The 21,863-nt window shown below is 36.6% G+C and overlaps 1 protein-coding gene across 4 annotated transcripts in view; it reads right to left on the minus strand.

Annotated features, from left to right (window-relative positions):
- Positions 1-21,863, minus strand: part of FAM227B (family with sequence similarity 227 member B) — a 182,315-nt gene that overhangs the window by 147,432 nt on the left and 13,020 nt on the right. For 3 of the 4 annotated variants that reach the window (XM_060174635.1, XM_060174634.1, XM_060174637.1), the window contains exons 5-11: positions 21,413-21,480; positions 17,674-17,709; positions 14,309-14,413; positions 12,418-12,516; positions 11,638-11,739; positions 5,725-5,851; positions 2,318-2,455 (exon numbers count right to left, since the gene is read on the minus strand). In XM_060174635.1, coding sequence (XP_060030618.1) covers positions 2,318-2,455; positions 5,725-5,851; positions 11,638-11,739; positions 12,418-12,516; positions 14,309-14,413; positions 17,674-17,709; positions 21,413-21,480 — 675 coding nt within the window. The remainder of the gene's footprint in view (positions 1-2,317; positions 2,456-5,724; positions 5,852-11,637; positions 11,740-12,417; positions 12,517-14,308; positions 14,414-17,673; positions 17,710-21,412; positions 21,481-21,863) is intronic. The other variant, XM_060174636.1, reaches the window with a different exon arrangement.

Below are 21,863 nucleotides of genomic sequence, written 5' to 3' on the forward strand. Positions count from 1 at the left end.
AAAATTTATTGGTAGTAGAACCTATGTGTGACCTATCAGAAAGGCCTTTTTCTTTTTCCAGGCTAAAGGGAAGTGACAGCAGATGGAAAAATCAAATTTTTACCAAGCAATGAAGAGCCAAGACTAGTGCAGGTGCAACTACAAAGAAAAACTCTTTTGTCTTCTTTTACAATTTTAAAAATACATGTACTCAACTCTACTTTTATCTGTGGTAGAGTAAGGAGAACACTGCTTTAACAGTTAAAATATCCAACAATATGCATGAAATAATGGTTTTCCAGGCACTGAATAATAGGCACCTGAGGCCCGTAATCACTAAAGAGAAACAAAACAGAGAATCCTCCAATTGGACCATTTTGTCTACAATAGAATTTTTAGACCACCACCACACAAGAGGTGGAAATTCAAAAAGTACACAGTTGTGTCACTGAGTTAAAGAAAAGACATTTTATTAGGGGCCAGGTGGCGGTGCACATGGCTGAGCACACATTACAATATTTGCAAGGACCCAGGTTCAAGCCCCAGGTCCCCACCTGCAGGAAGGAAGCTTCACATTTGTGAAACAGTGCTATAGATGTCTATTTCTCTTTTCTTTCTCAATTTCCTTCTGTCTCTATCCATAAATAAATAAATATTTTTAAATAAAAAAATACATTTTAGCCACTTAGGGAGCTCAAGATAGTCCAAAATTCACAGATCAACATAATGTAGAAGAGATAGATATGTGCATAGAACCTTCTAGAGTTGTTCTGAAGATTATCCTTGAACATTTATCTGAGGTTCACAAAGAGCCACAGGAATGAACAGGCAGAACAACATGTAGGGTTCACATAAAACCCATGTTTCCGACAGGTGGAGAACACTGAGAAAGATGCTAATTCAGAAGGGTAATAATTCAGACCATGACTGGGAAACCTTTTTATCTACCACAGATCATTTGGATATTTACAACATCATTTGCTAGCCATACAAAATTATCAACTTAAAAATTAGTACAATTTAAAGATTAGTACTTGTTGTTGCTATGAAAAAAGTTCTAGATTTATTAAATTTTGAGTCCTGACTATGGTTGCCTTGGCAGTGCCAGGCCAAACATTCCTCACCTTCGACCTAGACTAAAGACCCCTTTGGCTCTACCTAAATATGCTTAACAACAAGCCTCAAATGAATCATAGTTTCTAAATAGCTGGATTGCATCCTTAAAAAAAAACTCAAAAGTGGTAAAAAATAAAATAAAATAAAATTTAAAAGTTCACACAGAAATAGAAAGCTCACTCAATAAGAAACCAATAATTTGGTTAGCATTATACTTGAGAAATTTATAATAAAAAATTTCACACCACTATTTGGCTAAGAATGATGAAGACATTTTCTTCACCTAATCTTGAAGAAATCATGTTAAGTGAGATAAGCTTCAAAGATGGGTGAATAAGCAAAGGATTCTGGGAAAGGGAGATTGGGGGAGGGGTTGGGGTTCTGGTACAATGGTGGAAAAGGGCCTAAGTTGAGGGTGAAATTGTTTTTGCAGACACCTATCATGGGGAGATGAAAAACTGTACCCATGTGTCAACAACTGTACTTTAAACTGTTAACCCCCTGATAAAATGAAAAAAAAAATGATAATGCAAAAAAAAAATCATCACACAGAAAATTCTAAACTCAAATATAAAGAACATATGCCAAATTAATATTATTGTGTAAAAAAGGAGGAAATATTTACTTATCAACAAAACAAGATAGAACAGTATAGGGAAAGAAAACAAAATTTAAGCACACTGAATCAAGTAATGCATGGAAAGGTTAATACATGATAGAGAAATGGGATGTATTCTAGAAATGAAGGTTGGGTTAACATTTAAAAGTCAAGAAATATAATTATATCTATGAAAACTGAAATAGATAAGGCTGGCTACTATTTTGCTATCAGTAAATACTAATAAACATGCCACAAAACTGAAACTAAAGAGAACATTATTTAAATTTTCAGAATATAAATTTTAAACCTTCCTGTGGTCAAAGCACATTATTAGTTAGTTGGCAATATGAGTAAAAAGAAAAAGTATAAGGTATGTAAAAAGTTCCTAAAATCAATATGTAAATACAGTGACAAGCAAATGAAAAGACTTAGGCATGCATCACTTTTATAATGAAAACCTAAAATATAAAGTAACTTCAAACTAATGTAACACCAACTATAAAGCAAATGTTATTTTAAGACCCTAACCAAAGAACAAATCATTATAAAATTCTGGTAAACAGCTAATACGCTGGGCTTGGGTTGTCTGTTTTGCTCTGTAGTTTAGATAAATTTACTTACTATTTGTTATGCGTTCATTACTCCTCGTAATCTGCTCCATTAAAGATTTTGAAGATGTCTTCAAGCTACCGTGTATGGTGGTTGTGGCAAGTTCTTTCAGTTTCCACTGGGTCCAAAAGCCTCTTCTAGGTCTTAGACCTGTTAATAGAAAATGTCTATTGAGACTAGACATCAAGGTTTTGAAAATATCGTTTGCAGCTGGAGAAGTGCTCAGCTGGTACAGCACAGGACTTGCATGCCTGAGGCTCTTAGTGTGGTCTCTGACTGTCCGTGTATCAGAGTGGTGCTTTGGCTTCTCTCTCTACCTCTGTCTGTTCCTCTTGTTTTTAAAACTCTCTCTCATGTGAAATAAACAAAATAGTTTTCAAAGAAAATACATTTTGATCTCTCAAAACATTTTTATATTATACATTCAATCTTCACAACAGCCTGTGGAAGGCTTTCAGTCACCAGATTCAAACGAGGGAAACTTGGTCAAGAGAATAAAGTGAATGCCACAGGTCATTATAAAAAGTGTTTTTGAAAAAGTATATTAACAATGATCATAGCAAATAAGCATGGAATTAGGTGTCAGAGGTATGCTGGCCAAAAATGTGAATATTCTCAACTTTAGCTGGCACAGGTAGATAGATATGTAAAGTGGTTGTACTAACTTATGTCAGTATGACTGCCATTTATTGTAAGAAAATGCGAGTTTGATTTTTTTTAAAATCAACTTTTTATTTGAGATACTTGTAGATTTATCTGCAGTTGCAAGAAAGCAATATGGCCAAATTCCCTGCACTTAGATTCCTCTGTACAGCAAGGTTCTCCCCACCCCTTAACAGCCCCTTTATCCAGTTTCCCACACTTTAAACACATTGTGAAGCTATGGTACACACCTGAAATAGTTCTATCACGAGAAACCCTGGAGTTCACCATTTTAGCTCCACCTACCCTGCATTTTAATGCATCTCTCTGCCTAATACGAGAGGCAACAAGAACAAAAGTTTCCCCTTACTGTGAAGGAACACAAGGAGAAGTACTGAAATAAGAATTTAACCAAGATGAAACTAGTCTATGGGGTCGGGGGAATATGAAAACAGACACATCCAAGGACTATAGTGAGCAATGAAGTTTACTAAAGATGGCCCAGTTTTGTTTCCATGTAGATGTGTTTATAATAAATCTGAGAGCATACTACTTTCTGTGAATCCCAGGATAGTCATCCAGCCTTTATTAGCATAACAATAATAAAGTCCAAGTTGCTAAACAACTCTGGGAAGGACTGAAGGACTTGTTCCCTAAGTCTGGGCGGGGGTTGGGGTGGGTAATAGAAAAAATGGGGGGGGGGGGCCGAGTGGTGGCGCACCTGGTTAAGCACACATATTACAATGTGCAAGGAGCCAGGTTTAAGTCCCCAGTCCCCACATGCAGGGGGAAAGCTTCACGAATGGTGAAGCAGTGCTGCAGGTGTCTCTGTCTCTGGGAGTCAGGTGGTAGCGGAGCAGGTTAAGTGCAGGTGGCACAAAGCGCAAGGACTGGCATAAGGATTCTGGTTTGAGCTCCCCCCACACACACACCTGAAGGGGAGTCACTTCCACAAACGGTGAAGCAGGTCTGCAGGCATCTATCTTTCTATCTCCCTCTCTGTCTTCCCCTCCTCTCTCTATTTCTCTCTGTCCTATCCAACAATGACGACAACAATAACAACAATAACTACAACAATAAAAAAGGGCAAAAAAAATAGAATAAATAAGTATCTAAAATTATAAAAGAAAAAAAGGGGAGGATCTTTTCCTTATGTGCAATAGTTTTTCATGAATTCAATATTAATGTTTTCATCTCACAAGGCTATATATATATATATATATATATATTTTTTTTTTTTTTTTCCCTCCAGGGTTATCGCTGGGGCTAGGTGCCAGCACTACAAATCCACTGTTCCTGGCGGCTATATGTTTTTTCTTTTTTCTAAAAATTTGATATGACAGAAAGAAATTGAGAGGGGTGGAGGAGACAGAGATGGAGAGAGTAAGATAGACACCTGCTGACCTGCTTTGCTGTTTGTGGATCATTCCCCCCCTCCCGCAGGTGGGGAGCAGGGGTTTGAACACAGATCCTTGCACAGGTCCTTGTGCTTAGTACTATATGCACTTAACTGGGTGTGCCACTGCTCGGTACCCAGTAATCCATAATTTAGAAGAATACAGATACTGGAGTCAGATACTGGTTCTGTTACACAGTATTTAAATTACTTAATTTGGACACATTATTCAGTTTTGCTAAACCTTGATGTTCGTATTTACATGGACAATGGGAGAAACTGCTAATAATAGTAAGGGTTTTCAAGCTTAAATTTTGAGATTTCATATGTAAATGTAGATTTCTTTCATTCAACTTGCTGTTGACATTGCCATGGAGTAAGTCCTCCGGTTATAAGTTTAGATAGAGAATCCCTTGCTATATATCAAGTTTGGTGTCTACTTCTAAGAGCCCAGAACCCATTTACCTAGCATTTTTATGCTGTCCCTTCAATATTTACCTACATTACTGGATCTGGCTTTTAATATTGCTTTAATAACCAGTGTGCAGGAGGTAGTACAGTGTAAAGCACTGCAGTGCCAAGCATGAGGGCTCCAGGTCGATCCCTGTCATTGCCTGTGTGAGAGTCATGCTCTGGTTCTCTTTCTTTCTCTCTCTCCCCTCTTTCATTAATAAGTAAATAAATTAAGTAATATTTAAATTAAAAGGCACTTAATTATCATCCTATCACTTCTTTTGCTATCAATAACTTATAGTATTTACTATTTCTTTTTAAAAATTATTTATATATATTTTTAAAGTTTTATTTATTTATTAATAAGATAGAAGGAAAGATAAAAAAAAATAGACATCACTCTGGTACATGCGCTGCCAGGGATTGAACTCAAGACCTTATGCTTGGGAGTGCAATGCCTTATCTGTTTTGCCATCTCCCAGACGATGTATTATTTTTTTCTTTTTTTTCTTATATTTATCTTCCCTTTTGTTGCCCTTTTTTTTATTGTTGTTATTGATGTTGTCGTTGTTAGACAGGACAGAGAGAAATGGAGAGAGGAGGGGAAGACAGAGAGGGGAAGAGAAAGATAAGCTGCATACCTGTTTCACTGCCTGTGAAGCGACTCCCCTGCAGGTGGGGAGCTGGGGGCTCGAACCAGGATCCTTACTCCAGTCCGCTTTGCGCCACGTGTGCTTAACCCACTGTGTTACTGCCCAACTCCCAATTTTCAGATGAATTCTACCAGTCGTGGAATTATAAAACTTAACAAGAGGAGTTTTTGTTTATTTTAGTTATAGACACCAATGTGGCACATAAACAAAATGTAACAATAACAAACATTTTAGGTACCAAGATAATGATCAGTACTTGACTGTCATTGTCATACCTGACAACCAAAGAGAAATGTTATTCCCTAGTTCTTCTTTAAATTCATCATTAAACAGATCACTGGAATCTGGAAATGCTTCCTGAAACGTAGCATATATCGCTTGTGCCAAGCAATCAGGATACACCTACAGAAATAAGCTTATTAGACTGATTACACATTTCACATAACTTATCTCAGCTACTGAAAAAAAAATATTACTATGTTTGGGAAAGTTGCAAGTCTGTACTTATTAGCTTGCATCTAACCATTTACGGGTTCTTTGGACCTCCTGGTGAGAATTCTAAGACAACTTCAGAATAAAGCCAGTCAACTTGGTTATTAGCGTTTTGGGAAATTTTTCATTTGGATGAAAACGAAACCTAACATGATTCCTTCAAGAGGCATCCAAGTTGTAGCAAAAGAGATAAATTTCATGAAGATGCACATCTTGTTCTCAACTCTGGGTAGCCTTATCCTGAGCCATTTGTTAACTTTTTCCTACAACTGAGAGAAAAAAAATCAATATACCTAAGGAACAAAAGATACCCATCCAAAAAGATTTGTGTATACCTATGTTCATAGCAGTACAATTTCTAATAGCCAAAACCTGGAAGCAACCCAGGTGTCTGACAACAGATGAGTGGCTGAACAAATTGTGGTCTATATACACAATGGAATACTACTCAGCTATTAAAAACGGTGACTTCACCGTTTTCAGCCCATCTTGGATGGAGCTTGAAGAAATCATGTTAACTGAGATAAATCTGAAACAGAAGGATGAATATGGGATGATCTCACTCATAAGCAGAAGTTGAAAAACAAGATCAAAAGAGAAAACACAAAGCAGAACTTGGACTGGAGCTGGTGTATTGCACCAAAGTGAAAGACTCTGGGTAGGTGGGGGTGGGGGAGTTAAGGTCCTGGAACATGATGGCAGAGGAGGACCTAGCGGGGGTTGTATTGTTACGTGGAAAACTGGGAAATGTTATGCACATACAAACTATTGTACTTACTGCCGACTGTAAAACACTAATTCCTCAATAAAGGAATTCAAAAAAATCAATATTAGCAGAGGAGAAAATCCACTGTGTTTCAGAACACAGTTATATTGCAAAGCAACAACACAGAATCATAGTATTGAATTAACCTCTTGCTACAAGGTAGATGATACAGCTATGAACATGTGATTGAAGGTCTTGCCAAGATCACCCAGAAAACTAACGGCCTCTTCTAAACATGAGGTCAAGTCTCCTCACTCCCAGTCCACCACTGGTTTACATCTATAACCATTTATGTATATTTGTGAGTAAATAAGACAGGTCAAGAAAATTTGAGTAGTTGGCAGTTTAGGTTTATTTACATTTTCATTATGAAAATAAACTTACTTTTTTATTTTAGACTTGTTTTAGTCATAAAAACACTCAGTGCAAAATATGTATGCACTTCTCATCTACAAATAACAATGCAAAGTAACTGAATTTGACTTTTTGTGAAATGCTAGATGTTAACTTTTAAAATATTCAATGAGATTCTTACATATTTTCATTTCACATTACTCAAAACCTTTTTAGTCCTATTTACCATCTTGCTTACAAATTTACACTTGTCAATTTGTTCTGACTATGATAGATGTTTAGTCTGTAGACACAAGCTTGTAGCTATGAGTTACTATGGGAAAGTTAATTGTTGTATAAAAGAGCAAACACTTGAACTCAGGGCCCAGTCTTTTGTGGACATGAGCCAGCTGGGTCTGCCTGCATAATAAACAATGTTTCCTACACTAAAGCCTCAGTGTGTCCCACCTCTCTGCCTAAGAATGCAATAACAATCAAGTTCAAGGACTCGGGTTTAAGCCCCTAGTTCAAGCCCCTAGTTCCCACCTTTCCGGGTGGGGTGGGGGGGCGAAGCTTCATGAGTAGTGAAGAAGTGTTGTAGGTGTTTTTCTCTCTCCCTACCTCCTTCTCCCCTCTAATTTCTCTCTGTCCTGTCACATGAAAGAAAAGCAAAAAAGAAAAGAAAAAGTGTTAGAAAATTTGCTAAGTCATCTTAAACAGATCTAAAGTCTGAAAGTGAAAGTCAATTAAATTTACTGTAGAAAAGACATGCATATACAAATTAGTCATCGCGTTCTTATATACTAATATACAAACACGGAGAGGAATTTCCAGGTCATACATAGGGAAGGACCTTTTCTAGCTTTCTAAGAGTTCTCCAGACTAGTTCTCCACGTGGGTTGTACCAATTTCCATTCCCACCAGCAGTGGAGGGTTCCTTTGCCTCCACAGTCTTTCCAGCATTTGTTATATTACTTTCCTTTCTGATATATGACATTCTCACAAGGGTGAAGTGGTATCTCTTTGCTGTCTTTATTTGCATTTCTCTGGCAATCAGTGACTTGGAGCATTTTTTCATGTCTGTTGGCCTTTAGAACCCCTTCTTTGGTGAATATTCTGTCCCTATCCTCTCCTGACTTTTGGATGGGGGTTGTTTTTTTGTTATTGTTGCTGAGTTTGGTGAGCTCCTTTTATATTTGGGTTATTAGCCTTTTGTCGGATATATGCATGTAAGGATCTTCTCCCATTCTGTGAGGGGTCTCTTTGGGTGGTAGTTTCTTTTGCCATACAAAAATTTTTCAATTTGATGTAGACCCATGGGTTTTTTAATTTTTATTTATTTATTTTAATTCTTTATTGGGGGATTAATGTTTTACAGTCTACAGTAAATACAGTTAGTACATGCATAACATTTTTCAGTTTTCCACATAACAATACAACCCCCACTAGGTCCTCTGTCATCCTTTTTGGACCTGTACTCCCCCCCCAATAGAGTACTTTTACTTTGCTGCAGTACACCAACTCCAGTTCAGGTTCTACTTGTGTTGAGGGTTTATTTTTTATTTTTGTCTTCCTTGCAATCAGATGTGTGTCACTGAAGATGTCTATAAAACTTAGATGGAAGGAGTCGGGCTGTAGTGCAGCGGGTTAAGCGCAGGTGGCGCAAAGCACAAGGACCGGCATAAGGATCCCGGTTCGAACCCTGGCTCCCCACCTGCAGGGGAGTCGCTTCACAAGCGGTGAAGCAGGTCTGCAGATGTCTAGCTTTCTCTCCTCCTCTCTGTCTTCGCCTCGTCTCTCCATTTCCCTCTGTCCTATCTAACAACGACAACAACAATAATAACAATAAAACAACAAGGGCAACAAAAGGGAATAAGTAAATAAAATAAATATTTAAAAAAAAAAAGAAAAAAAAAAAACTTAGATGGAAAGAGTACTACCAATATTTTCCTCTAAGTATTTGATAGTTTCTAGCCTAAAACCCAAGTCCTCAATCCATTTTTGGTGTCTAGGTTTGTGTGTGGTAAAATGTAGTGGTTCAGTTTCATTCTTCTGCATATTTCAACCCGATTTTTCTAACACCATTTGTTTGAGAGACACTCCTTTTTCCATTTAGTAGTTTGGGTACCACTGTAAAAAATTATATGGCCATAGTTGTGGGGTCTCATTTCTAGGCTCCCAATTCTATTGTACTGGTCAATGTGTTGATTTTTGTTCCTGTACCAGGCAGTTTTGATTACATTGCCCCTATAAGATAGTTTGAAATCTGGGAGCATGATGTCTCCAGTTTTGTTCTTTTTTTCCCAAGAATGCTTTGACATTTCTAGGCATTTTCTGGTTCCAGATAAACTTTTGTAGCTTTTTTTTTTTTTAATTGGTAGAACCTTGATGGGGATTGCATTAAATTTATTTATGGGTCTGGGTAATGATTTCAATGATGTTAATTCTTCCAATCCATAAACATGGGATATCTTCCCACTTCTTTATATCTTTTCCTATTTCCTTGAATAGTGACTCATAGTTTTCAGTATACAAATCTTTCATTTCTTTTGTTAGGTCGATTCCTAGATATTTTGTTTTTGCTATTATAGTAAATAGAATTGATTTCTGGATTTATTCTTTTTAAATTTTAATTTAATTAAAAATTTTATTTTATTTTATTTGATTGCCTCCGGGTTATTGCTGGGGCTTGGTGCCTGCACTACAATTCCACTGCTCCTGGAGGCTATTTTTTCCCTTTTGTTGCCCTTGTTGTTTATCGTTGCTGTTTTTGTTATTGCTGCTGCTGTTGCTGTTGGATAGGATAGAGAGAAATTGAGAGACGATGGGAAGACAGAGAGGAGGGAGACAAGACAGAAACCTGCAGACCTGCAGACCTGCTTCACACCCACGAAGCAACCCTGTGCGCTTAACCTGCTGCGCTACCACCCGCACTCCTCAGATTTCTTCTTCTTCTGACTTAAGTGTTTGTATAGAGGAGTGCCACTGACTTAAGTGTTTGTATAGAGGAATGCCACTGACTTAAGTGTTTGTATAGAGGAGTGCCACTGACTTAAGTGTTTGTATAGAGGAATGCCACTGACTTTTGTATATTAATTTTGTAGCCTGAAAACTTACTATATTGGTTGGTAATTTACAGGAGCTTCTTGCTAGGTTCTTTAGATTTTTCTATGTATACTATCATATTGTCTGCAAATAGTGACAGTTTAACTTCTTTTCCAATCTGTATCCCCTTGATTCCTTTTCTGGACTAATTCCTGTGGCAAGAACTTCCAACACTATGTTGAATAGTAATGATGATAGTGGGCAGCCTTGTCTAGTACCAGATCTAAGTTTCCTCGCCATTAAGTATGATGTTGGCCGTAGGTTTGTAGTCTATTAGCTCAACTAAGTTTAGGGATTTTTTTCCCCCCATTTCCACTTTTTGCAGTGTTTTGATCATGAAAGGATGTTGGATTTTGCAAAGGCTTTCTCTGCATCCAGTAGAGTAATCATGTGGTTTTGAGTACATCACATTTATTTACTTATATTGAACCAGCCAGCCTTGCATCCCTGATATAATCATTTGAAAAAGTGCAGTGGTTACAGCTTCTTACTATTATTGTGTTACTATTAATGTATTTTTCTACCCCTTTCAGTAGATATTTGACATATTTTGATGGTCTCTAATTGGGTGCATAGATATTAATAATTGTTATGTACTCTTGGTTGACTAATCCTGAGTATTAGGTGATGTCCATCCTTATCTCTGATTACTTTATTTATTTATTATTATTTTTTTATTCCCTTTTGTTGCCCTTGTTGTTTTATTGATGTAGTTATTATTGTTGTCGTTGTTGGTGGGTAGGACAGAGAGAAATGGAGAGAAGAGGGGAAGACAGAGAGGAGGAGAGAAAGATAAGACACCTGCTGACTCGCTTCACCACTTGTGAAGTGACTCACCTGCAGGTGGGGAGCCGGGGACTCAAACCTGGATCCTTAGGCCGGTCCTTGCACTTTGTGCAACCTGTGCTTAACCCACTGTGCTACAGCCTGACTCCCTCTTTATTTATTTTTAAGTTTATTGTGTCTGGCATGAATATAGTTTTCCTGTTCTTTTTTTGTGGATCATCAACTTGATAGTTTTTGGATCTTTTATTTTGTTGTTTACTTTGTTTTATTCTGTTGTTGTTCTGTTGAGCTGGATGAGATTCCTGCATAAAGGAAATGGTTGGGTTGTGTCTTCTGATTAGATAAATATTTTTTAAAGGTATGTTGGTGGGGGGAAGGGGAACTTGGACAGTTAATTCACTGTGTTAGACATTAACTTTCATGCCTGAGGTCCCAGGTACTGCAAGTTCAGTCCATTGCACCCCCTTGTGTTCGAGTGGCACTGCAGTCTCTTTTTCCCTCCTCCGTCATCCTCTCTCATTAACAGTAAATAAACAAAGCTTTAAGAAAAAGAACTTAAAAATAATTACTGTCGCTTACTCTACTACAAGCACTTATGCTTTCAAAGTAGCCAGATATGTTATCATACATTTTTTTATAAAATCGCTGCTTTTTGTTTCATTACATTTAAATTTAGCAAAAAATAAACAAACAAATCTAGGCTTACCCGAAAGAATGCATCCTTTCGATATAGAGGGATGCTCATGAAAAGAATCACATAACTTTCTGAAATTCTATCAAACAGGAAATCTTGGTTTTCTCTGTCAGGCTTAAAAAAAATGCACCGAATTAAACCATTCATATTACAATTTAAAACCAGCTTTTTGGCATAATGTCAGTAATTTTATGTTGCCCCCCCCCCCCGCCACACTCAGCATTAACAGGAGTCTTACCTATATATATTTGCATTACTTTAGGTCACTTCTTCAGACAGAAAAAAAAACCAGAAAAACAGAGAGGAAGAGATACCACAGCACCAACACAGTCCTCATTGTCATACCACATCTTTTGTGGTGCAGGGGCTTGACCCTAGATGAAATGTATGGTAATACAGTGAGCTATCTATCTAGCCCAATTTTACCTATTTTTAGTAAGAATATCATTTATTTATTTATGGAAAAGGAACAGAGAAAAATTGTGAGGAAAAGCAGAGAGAGAGGGGGAGAGAGAAAGAGAGAGAGAGAGAGAGAGAGAAGTACCTGCAGCAATGCTTTAATGCTTGTGAAGCTTTCCTACCAGAAGGTGGGGACCAAGGGCTTGAACCTGGGTCCTTTTGCATTATAACATGTATGCTCAACCAGGTATACCATTACTCAGTCCCAATTTTACCTATTCTTTGTTATTTGTGGAAGGTTCAAGAAAATCATTGTTGTACCAATACCATTTATCATGTACTACTACTAAAATTTATGCTGTAAATCACATTTAAAAACAACTATCATTATACCTTAAATTTGTGTAGGAACCACCACCAAAAGGAATCATGCAAAAGAGCAACAGAGGCTTGTGAGAGAAAATGTGTTTTCCAGACTTTCAAATGTTTTTCCTGTGAATAAAGAACAGATTTAGATGAAATTGTAATGCATTATACAATAATGTAATTAACTTCGTAAAGAATATATACTTAATGGTTATAGATGTTTAGGTCTATATTGGGATAGCTTAAAACACAGTCCTAATTTAGAGTACAAAATATTAAGCATTAGAATATTATAGATTCTACAAAACAACATTTGTAAAACTATTTTTTAACAATAACTGGTACTGGTATTTATTTGTATAACAATACAACTTTCCCTTAGGAGACTTTGAAAGAGTAAGAAAAAGGAATATGTTCACGACCCAAACATAACTACAATTAGTGTCTGTAGTTTTATCTAAAACCAAAAATGGTTAGGTGACTATAGAGCTTATCTGGAAATACAAAAAATAATGACTGGCTTTGACTCATTGAGGTTTAATGGGTGATTGATGAACTATGGAGGGGGTAAGTAAGGAGGAGAACATCATCTCCCCAGACAATAACTTGGGTCCACCTGCATATCCGATGTCAGGCTCAGGCAAAAACTAATAAAGTCATCAGTCCTTTGGAATATACCTGAAATAGATCTACTAACTATTTCCAAAATGGAGACCCCAAATCTTCATCTGCAATATTCTTGGCTTTAGGTTCATGATTAGTCAACAATTTGTATGGGTTTTTATGTTAACGCTTTTTTTCAGCCACCAGGTTCCAGATGCTACCACGATGCCAAACGGCCTTCCCTGGGCAGAAGACCTCACCACTGTGTCCTGGAGCCCTGCTTCCCCAGAGTTCTGCCCCACCAGGGAAAGAGAGAGACAGGCTGGGAGTATGGATTGACCTTCCAACGCCCAGACCTTCTACCTTCTGCATCCCATAATGATGCTAGGTCCACACTCCCAGAAGGTTAAAGAATAGGGAAGCTATCAAGGGAGGTGATGGAATATGGACTTCTGGTGGTGGGAACTGTACCCCTCTTATCCTATGGTCTTGTCAGTGTTTCCATTTTATAAATAACAATTAAATTAGGAGGAGAAAAAGCCAGTGTTTTGAGTGTTGAGAAGTGGTAATAGAAAAGATAGACAGAGGTGAGGGATAGTGAAAAGGACCTACTAAGCACCAAATCCTTCACAGTGAACTATCAGAAAGAAACATATCTATGGTACAAGGAGCAGAGTAGGGCAGATAGCATAATGGTCATGCAAAAAGACTCATGCCTGATGCTCCAAAGTCCCAGGTTCAATCACCAGCACCACAATACGCCAGAGCTGAGCAGTGGTCTGGTTAAAAATAAATAAATAATCAAATAAATAAACAGTTACAAGGAGCACTGTTAAAACATTCAGGAAATATAATCCTTGTTAGATGCTCACCTCCAGCCCCTTGCAATCACTAGCCAATAACCTGGTTACCTCTTACGATTTTAGCTTTTCACCAACTGGCTACCCACTAAGATACTACTCCAAAATTCCCCCAGGTGAGAAAGAAAATTCAAATTATTTTGGGACCAAAATGAAGAGAATGCTATATCCTGAGCTGATAGATCAGGAAGATGTTTATAACACCTGCCATAGTCACGTGCCACATCAAAACACCTCGTAACTTCGGACTCTTAAGCGGTATCAGAATAAGACATTCTCTTCTGCAGTTCACCATTTTATATACCCTTGATCTTTCCTACCAGATGTAACACCCAAAAAATTAAATCGCTAAATCTTGCTAGGTATCTTATATGTCACAGTTTTAAATAAAAATTTTGTAGATCACATCACATTCTCAAAGTGTATCACACAATAAAAAATAAAAGTTTACATACATCAAAGTTACGGCTTTTTAAAATAAAAAGGTAAATTCGTTTGGCATCCAAATGTCTGGGGAGGTGAGTAAGCTCATCTGCTTTAAATCCTGAGAAGCTGCAATCCTGAAAAGGATGTTAGCAAACAGTCATTACTTTGTCATTTTCAATATAGCAGTAATTTTATATGACTACAGAAGGCAAACTATTTAATATTCATAATTTGCTTTTTAAAAATAGAGTAAATGGAAAATATCCTACCTGGGGGGGGCAACCTTCAACTCTGTTGCCTCTCTAAAATTAAAAGCCCTGCCATGTTCATGAACCAAATATAAAAATTTAAATAAAATGATCTTACAGAACTAATTCTGACATAGCACACACTGTCAAGAATCTTAAGTAGTGGCTTGGCAGGCTGTGCAGCATGTAGAGTGCCTGACTTGCATGCACAAATCCCTGATGGTCTTTGGTACTACATGTACATGTACCAGAATGATGCTCTATTTCCTCCCTTTCTCCATTAACAAAATAAGTAAATCTTTGAAAATTGAGAACTTTAGCAGACTACTCAGACTGAAATGAACTGGACAGAAACAGAAAGCATCTATACTCACATGTGGAAAATTTACAATGCAAATTCCCACTTCAAGGGGAAACAAAATTAAAAATGAATTTCAAATATAACCTGGAAATATTTAAATTTTTATTCTATGCTGTATAAGGTAATACACACAGATGTCACATAGTCAAAGTGTAAGAGGAAAAAAAGACAATGAGGAAAAGGTTTATAAAGCTCTCATATAAGAAGCTGCACAAAACAAGTAATTCCTTCCACATACAATTGTCAACTCTGAATATAGTTATGAATTATATCTAGGAAATTGAATTTACCTAGGGAAGTTTGGGGGACTCTTAAGAATGCATATTTAGGGGGTCAGGCGGCAGGCATCGGGTTAAGTGCACATGGCATGAAACGCAAGGATTAGCATAAGGATCTGGGTTCGAGCCCTGGATCCCCATCTGCTCAGAGGTCATTTCACAAGCAGTGAAACAGGTCTGCAGGTGTCTTTCTCTCCCCCTCTCTGTCTCCCCTCCTCTCTCTGTCCTATCCAACAACCACATCAATGGCAACAATAACAGTAATAGTGACAACAAGGGCAACAAAATGGGAAAAAAATGGCCTTCAGGAGCAGTGGATTCATAGTGCAGGCATCAAGACCCAGCAATAACCCTGGAGGCAAAAAAAGAAAATGCATATTTAAGTCATAACACACTGACTTCTACAACTTGATGCATTTCTGAATGGGAAATTCCTGTCTCCAGAAACATGAATATTAGAGTCACTGAGTAAAAAAGAAACTTCACAATCTGGTTTACCTTTACCAAAGGTAAAATGATACGCTGATATCAATACAGGTCATTATCTAGACCCTCAGTAGTTCCTAAGCCTAAAGTTCCACATAAAGCTTTTATATGCTTTGAGTTTTCCAAAGCATGATGCCGGGCAGCCCCCCTGCTCCATCCTCCATTGCTGACACTATGGCCTATTTACATAATCATTGTTTTGCCTGAAAGATTCCCCACCCATTCCTTTGATCTATTGTCTTTCTACCTCAAGACCCACCCTGCCTGCAGGGTAACATTAAACCCACCAATTAAAACCATCACAACAGTTGCTAAGGAAGCTTCCACCTTCCCAGCATACTTTTGCCTTTCTCCACCCCCTTTCCTAGCCATTTCCATTTCTGACTTGCCACTTCTGGTTTTATCCTATAAAGCCACTTCTGTTTCTGGTTTCTCTCTCTTTTTCAGTGTCCCGACCTGCAGGAGGGCAGGCATGCAGACAGGGAGGTGGGGCCACATGGCTTATCCCGCTGTGCTCACACCTGACTCTGGGGCTCCCACATGAATAAAGAATTGTATTACCACGCCGCCATGAGTTCCTCATCTCTCTCTCCCTCAACACCAGCCTGGCAGCATGACACTAATACAAAATGTACTCAACACTCAGAAGTCCATGGGGTAAAGAAAAAATATAAATGTTTACCAACTTGATCCTAATTTTACAACAAACAGCTTCACGTATTGAGACCTAATTGGTTTCTTATGTCTTCTCCACTATGAACATGACTCAATTTTCTGTTTAATAATCATCAGTCATCTTTTGTTGAGGAATTTGTTTTGTGACCTATAAGATCATTTTGCCCAGCTTCAACTGTTTGTTCTTCATTGTAATTTGGATCGACCTTCTTGTGGTGCATCCCGTGAGTACCCATTTATTGGTGAAACTGACGATCCTTCCTAGCCAACTGAATCCACATGGATCCCAGTCACTTTCAAAGCCAGCAACAAGCAGACATCAGGCTCAACCTGACGCTGTTGACTTGCTACGGAAGAAGGGCAAACGCTAGAAGAAGAATGAACTTTATCATCTTCAGCAAGTTGAATATACACTTGCTTCTGAGAACTCGAAAGATTCTTCCAGCTTTCATTTATAGACTTCAGGCTTCTGTGTGCAGACAAATCCTTAGTTTCTTAGAATCTTTCAGATATAAAGATGTTATAAGCTGTGCAAGGTCTTTTTGGAATTTGCATTCTAAATTTTCTCACATGTGAATATATTTATCCAGAAAGTAGAATACTTGTCTTAAGTTTTAAAACTAGAGGTTGAAAAACCAAAAGCCTAAGTTTCTAGACTGGGAATCTGTAATTTTTAAATATTCTGCATAACAAAAAATCATATAAGGACAGCCCGTTGTGTGCCCTGTGGGCCAAGTCCAACCCAACTAATGAATAGAATGTTTGGGAACACAGCCATATTTGAATGTAGAGATTGTGAAATCTGAAAAATATAAAATATCTGACTCTATACAGAAAATCATTGCCAACCCATTGTCTATACTATAGTGTGTCTAGGGTTCTAATGCATTAATATGCTAGAATAAGTTTCAGAAGTTCTTGTTTTAGAATATTCATCATTACTGTCCTTAAGAGGTAAAATCCCCAAACCATTGCTTCACAGTGTTGACAAGAAAAATGATCCTTCATTTCAAGTTCTGTTGTAGCTTAATTTTAAAAACTCATATCGTGCAGAATGAGATTTTTCTTGCTATTGGTTGGTGAAACGATCCTTAAGAGCTTTTCAGATAGCTAACACAAAGCCTTACTGCCTTTCAGCATCTGTGTATCCTCTTAAAAAGAGCCAAGCAAAGATATTAAAAATCCACACTAAAGAAGAAAGGAAAGAAAGAAAGCATCTATAACTACTTCCAGCTCAATTCCTGGGCCCATATTTATATTTATAGCTCTATCTATATTACAGCAAATATTTGGTCATCTTCACAAACTCCTTTTGCACACTATCTTACATAACAGAAAATAAGTACCTCTATATTCTTCTTTGTTTCCATTTCATCTGAAAGCTAAAAAAATTAAAACAAAAGGTTTAAAATACCAAGTTTAAGATGCTGTATTTTCTAGTTATTCTACTAACTAGTATTTGTATGTGTGTGTGTGCGTGCCTCCTACTGAGACCTATTACCCACAATCCTGTTTTACACAGACTAAGTAGCATTTTTTTAATACACTAGTTTTTGATCATCTAGACTTGATATGAAATGGTATATACTGGGAATAAATTTGAAAAATGATGATTGCTAACAAAAGTAGATCACTTTGTTGACATTTAAAAAATGATAAGGGGTGAAAAAGAAAATCTATTAAGGAAAGTAAGATTAATAATAGTAATAATAATAATAATCCCAGAAGGTTGTGTATTTGAGAACTACCAATATAGCTAGTGAATAAAGTTAGGGACAGATTTAGAAAGATGATAATCTTAAAGTTCTTGCTTATCCTTTAGGACATAAACACAGAGATGTTTCAAGAACCAAAGTAATAATAACACAAAATAACTTCTTAATCATATGACCTGGTAAAGATAACACACACAAAATATATATGTTTAAATGTTAATGGAAATGCAATGAAATATATGCAACTATAAAATATTATTAAAAATGTTGATATAATTTATCAAAAAGTCATTTTAATAATGAGAAATCATCTGAAAAATTCAAGTCAGAATTTTTAATTCCTTTGAATTTAAAAATTAAATTTAAAAAGATAAAAATTACAAAGAATAATACAACCAACATTATTCCCATTTTTCCACAACTTAAAGTGGATTAATACTGATATTTTAGTATTTCATTAAGAGAGCTATTTAAACACTTAAAATTATAGTTAATAGCAAAGCATTAATTTTAGTTCCATTAAAGTCAGAGGCAAATCGACAAATTCCTGAAAGTGTTGATAATATCTATGTCAGTAAAAAATCTTCTCTATACCAAGAGAAGAATTCATCTAACAACATGATGAACAAATGATCTTATTGACTTTAGTAAGTAAAAATGACAGATACCTTGGGATTAATTTAACAAGGAATAGATAGAACTTATTTGAAAAACAGCATATAAATTCACTGAAAGACATAAAATAAAATCCTTCATTTGCCTCTTTCTCAAACAAACGAACAGACAGACAGATCTAGATGGATTAAAGAATTAAACACAGGAAGAAAAATCTGAAAGAGCAATACAACAGAAACTATGTGAATATATGCAGGAAAGCAACAAGATAGCTAACTTGGAAAATGCATTGCTTTGCTATATGTGTGACCCAGGTTGGCGCCTGGCCCCCACCAGCCTGAAGGCACCTTCAGTGCTGTGGTCTCTTTCTGTCTCTCTCTGTCTCTATCTAAACAGAAAAAAAGAAAAAGAAATATGGCCGGAACGGCACAAAGTTTTAATAGAAAATTATAAATCCGTGAAATATAAAATTCTATACAGAGGCAAATTTATTTTAGATTAAGAGGCAAAGAAGAAAGTGGTATAAAGATAATGCAAATTACTAACCTGGATTAATATTTTTTAGTCAAAACAACAATTAGAAATTAAAAAGGGGTGAGGGTCGGGTGGTACCGCAGCGGGTTAAGCACACATGGTACAGAGTGCAAGGACTGCCATAAGGGTACCCTGGCTTCCCACTCACTGGGGGGGTCGCTTCACAAATGGTGAAGCAGGTCTGCAAGTGGCTGTCTGTCTTTCTCTCCCCTTCTCTATCTCCCCTCTCTCTCGATTTCTCTCTATCCTATCCAACAACAACAACATCAATGGCAACAATAGCGACAACAAGGGCAACAAAATGGCCTCCAGGAGTAGTGCATTTGTAGTGCAGGCACCAAGCCCCAGCAATAACCCTAGAGGCAAAAAAAAAAGAAAGAAAGGAAAAAAGGAGCTTAAATGTAGCCAAAACTCATAACAAAATTAAGATAATTAAAACATAGCAATTAACAATAACAGAAACACAAAAGCCAATAAATTGCAAAAAAAAAAACAACAAAAAACCCTCAGTTATTAGCATAGTGGATGGACTTGTACGTACGAGGTCCTAGCACATCATACACAGTTCCTCTCTCTCATACCTTACTCCTCTTGCTCCCTTTCAAAAAATTAAATCTTCAAAAAGAAAAGGTTTCTTTCTTTTTTTTTTTTTAAGAAAATAATCATGGATAAATACAATCTTCAGTTCAAACATGTTCCCAGCAGCTCTATTAATGTCAGTAATGAAAAACAACCTAAGAGTCCAACAGAAAGGCTGACATTGTTGTTTTTTTTAATAATGGGGCTCAGGGAGGGGGGAGCGGTGCTGCACCCGGTTTTAAGAGCACATAGTGCTGTGAGCAAGAGCCCAGTTCAAGTCCCCTTCCCCACCTACTAGGAAACTTCACAAGTGGTGAAGCAGGTCTGCTGGTCCCTCTCTGTCTCTCTGTCTCCCCTGCTCCCTCTCAATTTCTTTCTGTCCTATGGAATAAAAAAAATTTTTTTAATTAAAAAAAAAAAAAACAGCCACTGGGAATGGTGGGTCTATATTGTTGGCACCCAGTCACAGAGATAACCATGACAGCAACAACATCAAAAAATAAGAATAAAAGAAAATAATTTCAAAGAATATGTACTATATAAATTATATTACTGTAGTGTAGTGTATTTGAGAAAATTTTATATTACCTCCAATGAATTAGTAAGTTACAATAGCCTGAATATTTCCATTAAAATAAAAAATGACAAACAGTGAGATAGATTATGACAAGTTTATATATGATAGAATTAGGATGCTTATTCTTTTTGGATACTTACCAGTTTGCTTGGATTTCTGAATACCCACATTAGTCAAATTTAGGAAAACCAGTAGCAGCAATTTGAAATTAAAAAGTAACAACTGAAATGGATGGACTACTGGTGACACTTTATGCTTTAACATATGATTTCAGAATATTTTGTTTATTTAATTTTAAATTTCTCTCCTCTACCCCACCAGAAGATAATTTGATGGCTGAGGAGAGAGTATAATGCTTATGCAAAGGATTTTAATTCCTGAGGTTCTAAGTTCTTGTGGGTTCCTAGTCTGAATCCCCAGCACCACCATAAACCAGAGCAAACCATTGCTCTGGTCAGTCTCTCTCTCTCTCACTCTCTCTCTCTCTCTCTCTCTCTTTCTCCATCTACCTATCTACTTCTACTCTTTTATTAAAATAAATTTTAAATTAAAAACTAATTCTAAAGGTTATAAAAAACAATTTTTTCCTAAATGGAGAGGATTGACTGCACTACTTAATGCGAGATACTTTAAAGTATTAAATAAAGATAAACTCAATATACATAAACCTTCGAATGTGAGTTGAACATGTAATGTTAAAATGTCAATACTTTAATATTAAGTGAAATTAAATGGAGTGCAGCTATTTGAAAACAATAGAATGATGATAAAAAGCTAAAAGGAAAAAAGGGAAATTGATGGTATTAGGTCTTCATCCGTGTAAGAATTCACTACTCCCAGGAGAATTTTTTCATTCTTTTTACTAGAGAGCGAGCGAGAGAGAGAGAGAGAAAAGGCACAGCACAGCACCACAGAGCTTCCCCTGGACCTATGGCCCTCCCATATGGCTTGAAGCTCCAAACACTGAAATGTTTTAAAATGTTAACAATGCATATTTGTTTGAGTATGATGATTACATCATCAGTGAAAATATACATTTAAGGAATATGAAAACAAATGGCATACCATTATCTTCTTTTTCTTGTGGCATTTACCTAGAGCTGCCTTATATTTTTGCAGTCTTTCAGGAGAACCTTTAAAAATATTTAAATTCAAGTTGTTACAACTTTCAAAGTTAAAAATTAAATGTTCAAGAAATTATATGTGAAGCTATTTAACATCAACTAGCTCTCCTGTGCCCAGAGCCTGGCCATCAAGTTAATATTAGAACAAGAATTATCATTAGTATTGGAATTAGTTCTGGAAGTGTTAATGTTCAATTAGATAAGAAGCAACATAAATACTAAAAAGAAGTAAAAAAATGACATTACTTTCAGACAAGCTTCATACCCATCTGTAGTTATTCAATACTGAATGCTAAGTACTGTAATCTAACTCTGTCTGATCATATGTGCCACACTGAACCCTTTCTACTTGGGTTTTAGACATTTCTACTCTTTCTACCTGGAAAAACACA

Source organism: Erinaceus europaeus, chromosome 16 (genome assembly GCF_950295315.1).
Source record: "Erinaceus europaeus chromosome 16, mEriEur2.1, whole genome shotgun sequence".
Taxonomy (NCBI): Eukaryota; Metazoa; Chordata; class Mammalia; order Eulipotyphla; family Erinaceidae; genus Erinaceus; species Erinaceus europaeus.